The 12,116-nt window shown below is 36.9% G+C and overlaps 1 protein-coding gene across 1 annotated transcript; it reads left to right on the top strand.

The window, feature by feature from the left end:
• Positions 1-478: 478 nt before the first annotated feature.
• On the top strand, positions 479-12,116 carry LOC306886709 (heterogeneous nuclear ribonucleoprotein U-like; the record flags this gene model as incomplete). Its single annotated transcript, XM_079444038.1, has 14 exons — positions 479-884; positions 2,492-2,606; positions 3,606-3,679; positions 3,903-4,042; positions 4,129-4,228; positions 4,327-4,439; positions 6,754-7,017; positions 7,090-7,209; positions 7,286-7,414; positions 7,578-7,746; positions 10,581-10,850; positions 10,963-11,150; positions 11,826-11,921; positions 12,066-12,116. 14 exons carry the CDS (start codon positions 479-481, stop codon positions 12,114-12,116), a joined length of 2,235 nt encoding a protein of 744 aa, XP_079300164.1.

Consider the following 12,116-nt stretch of genomic DNA (forward strand, 5'->3'; position numbering starts at 1 on the left):
AAATGTATATATTTAAGCTAGCCTTTTAAAAAAATATCATAAGAATCGCAGTTTATGTGAAATGATGTAGCTACTCTAGCAATGTTGATATAGGCTGTATCCTACATACTGTGTAAAAATCATTTTTGTGCTATTTATCATTGAAAAAAAACGATATTGCAATATTAAATATTTTTTTTCGGTACTTGTTACCTTCTCTACTGTATTCAGGTTTATTATCGTTTTCTAAGGCAACTATAATAAACTGAATGCTGATATTTCCTCCTATGCATAGGCTATGCAATAGCTGTAGTGATGTTTACGGTATTTGCTCATGCATCATGTGTATTACGGTAGATTATATAAGGCTCATCTGGCCCCGTTCTGCTCCATCAGTGACCGCATCGAGCGTCTCCGGACAGTCCGCGCTTAACCTGCTCTTCCAGCTCATATATAATACATTTGAGGTGTAACGTCTAGAGATAGAAAGAAAGGCGAGATGAGCTCACTGAATGTGAAGAAGCTGAAAGTGAACGAGCTGAAGGACGAGCTGCAGAAAAGGAGTCTGTCAGATAAAGGGCTGAAGGCTGAGCTTATGGTGCGGCTGCAGGCTGCTCTGGATCAGGAGGCGCTGTCCACAAACGGATCTGAGGATGGAGGCGGCCTCGGGTACCTGGACGAAGAAGATCTGGCTGGAGAGAGCATGGAGGCTGAGGAGGAGGAGGAGGATGGAGATAACGCGGAGGATGAGGAGCAGCAGGATGATGACATGGAGGAGGAGGAGGACGCCGGGGTAGAGATGGATAAATCAGATGAAGATGAAGATGTCCTGCTTAAAGAAGATGATGAGGAGATGGAGAAATTTGATGAGGATGATGTGGCTCTCGACATGGGCCCTGGCAAGGGTGAGATTACGTGATGAAGCTTGTGCAATTCATATTTTATATATTTGGGCTGCGATGCCAGAATAATTCATTCTGACAGCCGAGAGCATTCAGGATTTGATGTCATTACTCATGCAATTAACAGAATACTAAATATAAAGACAAAATTATTTATTTTAATATATTTTTTATTTTTGTTTATTTTTCATTTTTATCAAAATTTCATATATCAAATTAAAAAAGAGCATCATGCTACATGATTTTATGTCATTCGCAGGAGATGGTGCCACTGGTGTACTATTTGTGTCCCTTTTACTTTAATTTAATAGATTTAATTTTATAAAGTGTGTCATGCAATCAATCAGTAAACAAACAAACAAATAAATGTGTAATTTATTTATTTTATGTATCCCTATTTTTATTTAATGTTTCTTTTTTTTATTCATCACTAATAATTTATTTACACTATGCCTCAAACTTTAATATAATATTTACATATTTATTGGCTTTAAGTTAGTTTAAATTAAAAGAAGAAATCTACTTCTATATTTATAGTCAGGTATAGTATTACTAGTTTTAAAGCATGTGGTGTAGTTGTTATACAATATATCAAATTAAAGAATCTGATTCAGAAGAAACTAGTTTTTTCTGTCATGATTTGCATAAAACATTTTATTTTCAGTTTATAAGTTACTGATTCAAATCAAATTTAAAATCCTGAAATTTTCAGGCACGGATAGGACCATTTCCTGAGAATGACCCTTACATTGGTCTTTATTGGCTGAGCATAGGCTCTCAGGATCGCTGAGCTGTAACAGGATGCTGGAGAGACGAAGGACAAAAGCTCCAGATGGTACTGTGCGTAATGATCTCAGTTCATTTGTTTTACTCTTTCTGCCTGGAGTTGCCTAGTGAGGTCCTCGTGTTAGGACATTGTTATTCTTTGTCTTCATTTAGCAGATGCTTTCTCCCCCTTGAGATAACGTGGGGTCAGGTGTTTGAGTTTAGTATCTTTTGGACTACCAGCCTAGAAATGCAACCATTAACCTTTAAATTAATGTTGTCATTAAATTAATATGAATTCCTATAAGAGGGTTGTTATCATCCATATTTACTTCTAAAATTACTTCAAAAATGATGGATTTGTGAGTGATTTTTGCAGTTTGCATATTCCTGATTTTCATTTTGTAATAATTTTTGTTCTGTCAAGCACAAGGTGCACTCATTTAGGGAAAGAGGTGCTTGTGACTTTTGCCCCTCACTAAATGTGCCTTCAATATTTGCACACACTGTAACACCTTTCTTCAAGATCCATGCAATGTGAATCTGAAAATGTGTGTTACTTAGCTCAAAATTGCACAGTTTGCAGATGTCTTGGCAACAACCTCCCGTATGTACCCATATAAGCACTACAGTGTGCAAACTGCACTGGAAGGCATCGCTTCTTAATTTAAAACATGTGAACGTATAATTAAATACACCTTTCTTTTAAAATACTGGTTACTGCAGTTCATGCACAACCGAAATAACTAGAAATCCTCCAGTAATTATCTGGACCATCATGTTACATCATGATGGGTCCAGCAGGGAGGTACGCCTCCTTATGATTTATTGTTTTATTTCCAAAGGGGATGCAGACAAAGACAAGAATGATGAACAGAAGAATAAGAAGGGTGTAAAGAGGCGCCGAGATGAACATGGAAGGGGCTACTTTGAATTTATTGAAGAAAGCAAATACAGCCGGTAAGAAATGTGCAGTCGGCCTCTGGTACTCCTGTGGTTCCGCTGCACCTCAAAGATTTATGACCAGTTTTGGCAGTAAGGAGCCAAATCTGACATGCTGTTCCTCATCAGTGCAAAGAAACACACATTTTTACTGACCGCTTTAAATTACTTTAAGCCTTTAAAAAGGGCATCTCTGTCACCTCACAAAAAGTGGTATCTTTTCCTTAGGAATCATGTTTCTAGGTCAGATCTTGGGCTGTTAAAGGACGAAAATGTTCATCTGATAATGTTTGCGTGGTGTATTTCCTTTAGAAATTTTGACTAACGTGATGTTGTGTATTTTTGTATCCTTATCATATTTGACATATTAGACATATGTTTTATGTTTATGATGATTCATTGAATCTAAATGTGTTTTTATTTTTTTATCGATGATGTATTGTCTTTTCTCAGGTAATATATCATATATACCACTATATATATCTATATATATAGATATATATATATATGTCGTTTTGGCAAAATTTGACATTTTATGACAAAAAAATAGATTTTCAATAGATTTTCAGTGTGAAATAATAATAATAGTAATAATAATGTTAAATAAATACATAAATCAATAAGTCGCAACCTTTCAGAAAAAGTGTTTTACCTTTAAAATATTTCAAATGAAATCTTATTGGAGCTTTTTCTTTATTTAATTATTTATTAACTAGTGTACATGGTTAAGATTGTACTATGTGTGTATATCCTAAATTATGGTCACATTTTCTTAAACAAATAGTAACTTCTGATTTTTATTTCATAGTTTTTTAGAAAATAGTTAATATAAATAGGCAGAATTATTGCAAAAAGCAAACAGCACTGATGTGCTAAATGTCTAACAGATATTTCACACCAGTAAATGTTCTCAGTTAGAACATATTTAAAATCCAAAGGGAGCTCAATGGGATCTTCTAATGACTCTGAACTGAATTTGATTGAATTTCATAATTGTTTTTTTGATGGTTTCCTCAGGGCAAAGTCTCCCCAGCCTCCACTGGAGGAAGAGGACGAAGAGTTTGATGACACAACTGTGTGTTTGGACAACTGTAAGTATGATGATCCCACACAAATACTGCTCAGATATAGCTTAAATTACATAAACACTGAATAGCGTAACATGCAGAATATGTTTATGAAAAGTGTAAATTTTATTAAAGTTATTAAAAAGAACATTTGTTCTTCTTATTTGTTCCTCAAAACTTTTGCAAACAGGATTTGCAGCCACTATAAAGCTTCAAAAATAAAGTGTCTGTCACTTATTTTCCTCAGACAACTGTGACCTGCACTTCAAGGTGTCTCGGGATCGCTATAGTGCCTCCTCACTCACCATGGAGAGCTTTGCCTACCTGTGGGCCGGGGGACGAGCGTCTTACGGTGTGGCACAGGGCAAGGCTTGCTTTGAAATGAAGGTAAGAGCACTGCTTTAACTTGATCTATACTATTTATAACTGTCCTGTCATGCCCTTAGCCTTGTTTTTGCATATCTTTGCATCAGATTATCGAGAAGATTCCTGTAAAACACATTTCCAGTAAAGGAATTGAGATTCATGAAGTTCTGGTGGGTTGGTCACTGGCCAGTAGCTCTCTTCTGCTAGGTGAGGGTCTTTGATTTCTTATAGGAATCTGTTGGAGTTGATCTAATAAATTCATAATGTCATTTGAGTGTTTCTTTGCCCTATACATATATTTAAAGGGGAAGAAGCACACTCGTATGGATTTTCATCTAAGGCCAAGAAAACCAGCAACGGTGTGACGGAGGACTTTGGGGAGGCTTTTGATGAGAACGATGTTGTCGGTTGCTTTATTGTAAGTATCCAAGCGCATTCTCATTTCTCAACTACAATTAGCTTTAAATCTCTGTGCAATTACTAATCTTGACCACTACGTGGTGCCATGTATTCATATTGTTCAATTCTGGGGTCATTAAGATTTTATTCATTTATTTTTTATTTTTGAAAGAAATTTTTATTTTTTTTAATTGACAAGGATGCATTAAATTGATCAAAAGTGGCAATAAAGACATTTGAAATGTTACAAAGGATTTGTATTTTAGATAAATGCTGTTCTTTTGAATTTTATATTTGTCAAAGAAGCCCGAAAAATATGTCCGTGTATCACAAGTTTCCACAAAAAATATTAAGCAGCACAACTGTTTTCAACATTAATATTAAAACAGAAAATTGGCATATAAGAATGATTTCTGAAGGATCATATGATACTGAAGACTGGAGTAATGATGCTGAAAATTCAGCTTTGCATCACAGGAATCAATTTTATTTTAAAATACACTGAACAAAATTATAAACGCAACACTTTTGTTTTTGCCCCCATTTTTCATGAGCTGAACTCAAAGATCTAAGACTTTTTCTATGTACACAAAAGGCCTATTTCTCTCAAATATTGTTCACAAATCTGTCTAAATCTGTGTTAGTGAGCACTTCTCCTTTGCCGATAATCCATCCACCTCACAGATGTGGCATATCAAGATGCTGATTAGACAGCATGATTATTGCACAGGTGTGCCTTAGGTTGGCCACAATAAAAGGCCGCTCTAAAATGTGCAGTTTTATCACACAGCATAATGCCACAGATGTCGCAAGTTTTGAGGGAGCGTGCAATTGGCATGCTGACTGCAGGAATGTCCACCAGAGCTGTTGCCCGTGAATTGAATGTTAATTTCTCTACCATATGCCGTCTCCAAAGGCGTTTCAGAAAATTTGGCAGTACATCCAACCGGCCTCGTGTAAGACCACGTGTAACCACACCAGCCCAGGACCTCCACATCCAACATCTTCACCTCCAAGATCGTCTGAGACCAGCCACCCAGACAGCTGCTGCAACAATGGGTTTGCATAACCAAAGAATTTCTGCACAAACTGTCAGAAACCGTCTCAGGGAAGCTCATCTGCATGCTCGTCCTCATCGGGGTCTCGACCTGACTGCTGTTCATCGTCGTAACTGACTTGAGTGGGCAAATGCTCACATTCGATGGCATCTGGCACTTTGGAGAGGTGTTCTCTTCATGGATGAATCCCGGTTTTCACTGTACAGGGCAGATGGCAGACAGCATGTATGGCGTTGTGTGGGTGAGCGGTTTGCTGATGTTAACGTTGTGGATCGAGTGGCCCATGGTGACGGTGGGGTTATGGCACGGGCAGGCGTATGTTATGGACAGCGAACACAGGTGCATTTTATTGATGGCATTTTGAATGCACAGAGATACCGTGACGAGATCCTGAGGCCCATTGTTGTGCCATTCATCCACGACTCATGTTGCAGCATGATAATGCATGGCCCCATGCTGCAAGGATCTGTACACAATTCCTGGAAGCTGAAAACATCCCAGTTCTTGTATGGCCAGCATACTCACTGGACATTGAGCATGTTTGGGATGCTCTGGATCGGTATATACGACAGCGTGTTCCAGTTCCTGCCAATATCCAGCATCTTCGCACAGCCATTGAAGAGGAGTGGACAACCTGATCAACTCTATGCGAAGGAGATGTGTTGCACTGCGTGAGAAAAATGGTAGTCACACCAGATACTGACTGGTTTTCGGATCCCCCCGGACTGCACATTTAAAGTGGCCTTTTATTGTGGCCAGCCTAAGGCACACCTGTGCAATAATCATGCTGTCTAATCAGCATCTTGATATGCCACACCTATGAGGTGGATGGATTATCGGCAAAGGAAAAGTGCTCACTAACACAGATTTAGACAAATTTGTGAACAATATTTGAGAGAAATAGGCCTTTTGTGTACATAGAAAAAGTCTTAGATCTTTGAGCTCAGCTCATGAAAAATGGGGCCAAAAACAAAAATGTTGCGTTTATAATTTTGTTCCGTGTATATAAAAATAGAAAACATTTATTTTAAATTCAAAAATTATTTCACAATATTACTGTTTTCACTGTATTTTTGATCAAATAAATGCAGCATTGGCATCTTTAAAAATATTTTAAAAAATCATACCAACCTCAATATATATATATATATATATATATATATATATATAGAAAAATATTGAAAAAAGATTGAATGAAATGTTCAGCAAGTGTGGTGTGTCTCTGTACTTTTGGCCACAGTGCAGTACATCATAGTTGCTGTGTTTATTTGGCAGAACTTTGATGGTGAAGAAGTGGAAATTTCCTACTCCAAGAATGGACTGGATCTGGGAACAGCTTTCAAAGTCAGTAAGGATGAGCTGGAGGGAAAGCCGTTCTTCCCTCACGTCCTCTGCCACAACTGTGCGGTTGAGTTCAACTTCGGCCAGAGTGAAACCCCGTTTTTCCCCCAACCTGACGGCTTTATGCTCCTGCAGCAGATCCCTGTTTGCGATCGTATCAGAGGACCAAAGGGACCCGAGACCAAAGAAGACTGTGAGGTTGGTTTCATACCTGAAACATTGACATGATAATTAAAAAGCCTCATATAAATGTGCTATAAATCTTCTCAGGTCATTGTCATGGTCGGACTGCCTGGATCTGGAAAAACCGAATGGGTTACAAAGCACACCCAAGCCAATCCAGGAAAATACAACATTCTTGGAACAAACACAATCATAGAGAAGATGATGGTGAGTGCTGACATAAGAGAACAATTTTAGACAATATAAATATCATATTCTGTGTTATTTTTATTTTGAAATTCAGATTTCCAGTTTGAAGCGCCAGATGAAAGATGTCACAAAGCTCTCAGCAATATCTCAGCGTGCTCCCCTCTTCCTCGGGAAATTCATTGAGATCGCGGCACGGAAAAAACGCAACTACATACTTGACCAGGTGACTAAATATAATCTCAAGTGTATAAATACTTATCGAAATCAAAGCATACTACAATCCCTCTTTAAACTTTGCTCTTAATACATTTATTTTTCATGTTACATCTTCAGTGCATGATCATACCATCTGCTGAAAATACTGACCTTTAAATATCTCCCTTTAGACTAACGTATCAGCACCAGCCCAAAGAAGGAAAATGTGCCTGTTTGCCGGTTTCCAGCGTAAAGCAGTGGTAGTCTGTCCGACAGATGAGGAATATATCCAAAGGACTCAGAAAAAGGCAGAAACAGATGGCAAAGATGTACCTGAACATGCAGTCCTAAAAATGAAGGGTAAAAGCCTTGAGCCATACTTGATCTGAGATGTGTGCAACAGTGTTACTTTAGTATTCTTTACATGCTATTATGGTATTTACAAAGTTTTAGTAAGTTATATTAAGGTTTGTACCATATATATAGTTTATTTTTTATTTCAGTTGTAGTTTTAGCCATTTTGGAACTTCAGCTTAAACTTATGTATCAAGTCTTTAAACTTTCACTTAAATTTGTTTTTCAGTTAGTTTCAGTTAGATTTTTTTAATCTAATATTTCTTTTTAATTAATATTATTTCATTTTTATCATCAAATTATTTTTATTTTAGTTTTACAAATTGCAGTATTTCAAAACCTATTTTATTTCAATTAGTTGCCAGGGCAATTTGTTTCCATCTAATATTTTATTTAATTTTTTTAATTAAAGTTTGAGTTCTAGTAATTTTAGTATTTTAACCTAAACATTTTTTTTCAGTTGCTAAGGCAAAATTTCAGTTTTTAAGTTTTACATTTTCTATTTTAGTTCAAGTTTTATGTTTTTCATCTAATATTAATACTATACTAATAATAATATATATTTTAATACTAATAATTTGTATTATATATAATAATTATACAAACCCGATTCCAAAAAAGTTGGGACACTGTACAAATTGTGAATAAAAACAGAATGCAATGATGTGGAAGTTTCAAATTTCAATATTTTATTCAGAATACAACATAGAACATATCAAATGTTTAAATTGAGAAAATGTATCATTTTAAGGGAAAAATAAGTTTATTTTAAATTTCATGGCATCAACACAGCTCAAAAAAGTTGGGACAAGGCCATGTTTACCACTGTGTGGCATCCCCTCTTCTTTTTATAACAGTCTGCAAACGTCTGGGGACTGAGGAGACAAGTTGCTCAAGTTTAGGAATAGGAATGTTGTCCCATTCTTGTCTAATACAGGCTTCTAGTTGCTCAACTGTCTTAGGCCTTCTTTGTCGCATCTTCCTCTTTATGATGCGCCAAATGTTTTCTACGGGTGAAAGATCTGGACTGCAGGCTGGCCATTTCAGTACCCGGATCCTCCTTCTACGCAGCCATGATGTTGTAATTGATGCAGTATGTGGTCTGGCATTGTCATGTTGGAAAATGCAAGGTCTTCCCTGAAAGAGACAACGTCTGGATGGGAGCATATGTTGTTCTAGAACTTGGATATACCTTTCAGCATTGATGGTGCCTTTCCAGATGTGTAAGCTGCCCATGCCACACGCACTCATGCAACCCCATACCATCAGAGATGCAGGCTTCTGAACTGAGCGCTGATAACAACTTGGGTTGTCCTTGTCCTCTTTAGTCCGGATGACATGGCGTCCCAGTTTTCCAAAAAGAACTTCAAATTTTGATTCGTCTGACCACAGAACAGTTTTCCACTTTGCCACAGTCCATTTTAAATAAGCCTTGGCCCAGAGAAAACGCCTGCGCTTCTGGATCATGTTTAGATATGGCTTCTTTTTGACCTATGGAGTTTTAGCACGGTGGATTGTGTTCACAGACAATGTTTTCTGGAAGTATTCCTGAGCCCATGTTGTGATTTCCATTACAGTAGCATTCCTGTATGTGATGCAGTGCCGTCTAAGGGCCCGAAGATCACGGGCATCCAGTATGGTTTTCCGGCCTTGACCCTTACGCACAGAGATTGTTCCAGATTCTCTGAATCTTTGGATGATATTATGCACTGTAGATGATGATAACTTCAAACTCTTTGCAATTTTTCTCTGAGAAACTCCTTTCTGTTATTGCTCCACTATTTTTCGCCGCAGCATTGGGGGAATTGGTGATCCTCTTGCCATCTTGACTTCTGAGAGACACTGCCACTCTGAGAGGCTCTTTTCATACTCAATCATGTTGCCAATTGACCTAATAAGTTGCAAATTGGTCCTCCAGCTGTTCCTTATATGTACATTTAACTTTTCCGGCCTCTTATTGCTACCTGTCCCAACTCTTTTGGAATGTGTAGCCCTCATGAAATCCAAAATGAGCCAATATTTGGCATGACATTTCAAAATGTCTCACTTTCAACATTTGATATGTTATCTATATTTTATTGTGACTAAAATTTAAGTTTATGAGATTTGTAAATTATTGCATTCCTTTTTTATTCGTAATTTGTACAGTATCCCAACTTTTTTGGAATCGGGTTTGTACATATATATAGATATTAGTAATAATGCTATAATTGTCACGTAGCACTCAGGGCAAGGAGCGAGGAGACACGGAAATAGCAATAGCCAGGTTTATTCAAAACACATAGCGTGGAGCTAGGGGAAAAAAGAACACATATGACGTTTAATACCGGACATAGGGGCAGGGAAACACAGGGCTTATAAACATGGAGAAATCAACAAGGAAGAACAAAAACAGGTGCGTGGCAATTACACACAGGCCTAGGGACTAATTAACTAATGAACAGGGAACGAGGACAGGAACAGAAGGCCAAATATGGACACGAGAGGCGGGGGACCACGAGACACAGACTGACAATAATATGTTATTGTTGTGTTTTATTTCATTTTTATCTTTAATTTATTTTTATTTCAGTTTTATTTTTTCTAATTTTAGTACTTCAATTCAACTCATTTTAAACCTTCACTACTTGCCTAGGCAAAGTTTAAATTTCATGTTTTTCATCTAATATGCTTTTCATTATTTTGGGTTAAGGTTTTTTTCAGTTGTATTCCTAGAAGCGTTTTATTTTATTTTACAAAACAAGTTTAAAAGTTGTAGTTATACTTTTAATTTTAGTTAATAATCACAATAATCACAAAACTCCTACAATGCCACACTGTAACACTGTAATGTTTTGCAGGAATATACACGTTGCCTGTGGAAGGTGAGTGCTTCAGTGAAGTGCTTTATGTCGAGCTGCAGAAAGAAGAAGCTACCAAACTTCTTGAACAGTACAAGGAGGAGAGCAAAAATTCCCTTCCTCCTGAGAAGAAGCCCAACCAGGGAGGGGTTCAACCAAAGAGGGGAGGCCCTCGGGGACGAGGAGGCAAAAATCTGTTCAACCGTGGTGGAGGACAGGGTCAGAGGGGAGGACGAGGAGGTTTTCAAAACCGAGGCAACTTTAGGGGTGGTACGCCATTTCAAATGAGCAAAATGTTTCTTTTTATGCGCTATATACGTATATGTATAGAGGAATATGTATAAATTCAATAATATACTGTCCTTTTTTAATTATTTGGCAGTGCCTGGACCTCGTGGTGGGTTCAGCAGACCACCGAGAGGTTTCCTTCCTCCCCCTGCCTTCCGAGGTGGCGCCCCCAGGCCAGGACCTGGACGTGGCAATATGGTTAACATGGGCAACAGAGGAGGAACCATGAACAGGGGCAACATGGGACGAGGGGGAGGGGCCAACAGGGGCAACTTCAACCAGGTGAGAGATCTGTGATGATGTAGACTAGTTTTAGTTGGAAATTAAAATTTAGTTGTCGTTGTAAATCTTCAAATATAAAAAAAACAATACTAAAATGTGACCCAAATGTGAACCAGGAATCATACATATACATTTGCTTTTTTCACAGAAGTTCAGGGGTTTAGGAGGAAATAATCAAGGTTTTAAAAATAAAATGATTTTCAAGCTGTATACTTAGAAATGAATTTAGAAACTTTAAAAAATTATGTGTTTCATTATTTTGGGTTTAGCATATAATTTGTTGTATTTTATTTTATAAGTGCATTAAGAGCTTTTTTAAGCTGTATAAAATGTGGCTTACTGCTTAATTCAGTTTAAAACTAAAAATGCAACCAAAATGTGAACGTGGAATCATAAATCTGCATTTTCCACAGATATTCAGGGGATTAGGAGGAAATAATCCAGGTTTTAAAAATTATGTTTTTCATTATTTTGGGTTTAGAATATTATTTTTTGTAGTTTATGTCATAAGTGCATTAAGAGCTTTTTTTGAAGTTCTATGCTTAGAAATTATTTTATTTTATTTTACATTATATTATTTTTTTTTTGTAAATGTGGCTTACTGCTTAATTCAGTTTGAAACTAAAAAACAACCAAATTTTGAACCAGGAATCATAAAACATTCTGTTTCCACAGAAATTCAGGGGTCGAGGAGGAAATAATCGAGGTTTTAAAAATGGCAACTTTAGCATGAACAAAGCACAAGCTTTCAACCAGAGCTGGCAACAAGGGGTACGTCCCTCAAAAACACATTTAATATAATTTATATAATAATAATGTATAGATATCATTTATTTATATATGATTTCAATTATTTTTTTAAATGTACAAAATCGTGTTTCATTCTTTAATTCTCTGTATCTTTGTCTTCATCAGTTCTGGAATCAGAAACCATGGAGTCAGCAGTACCATCCTGGATATTACTGA

This window comes from Barbus barbus (assembly GCF_936440315.1).
Source record: "Barbus barbus genome assembly, chromosome: 20".
In the NCBI taxonomy this organism is placed as follows: Eukaryota; Metazoa; Chordata; class Actinopteri; order Cypriniformes; family Cyprinidae; genus Barbus; species Barbus barbus.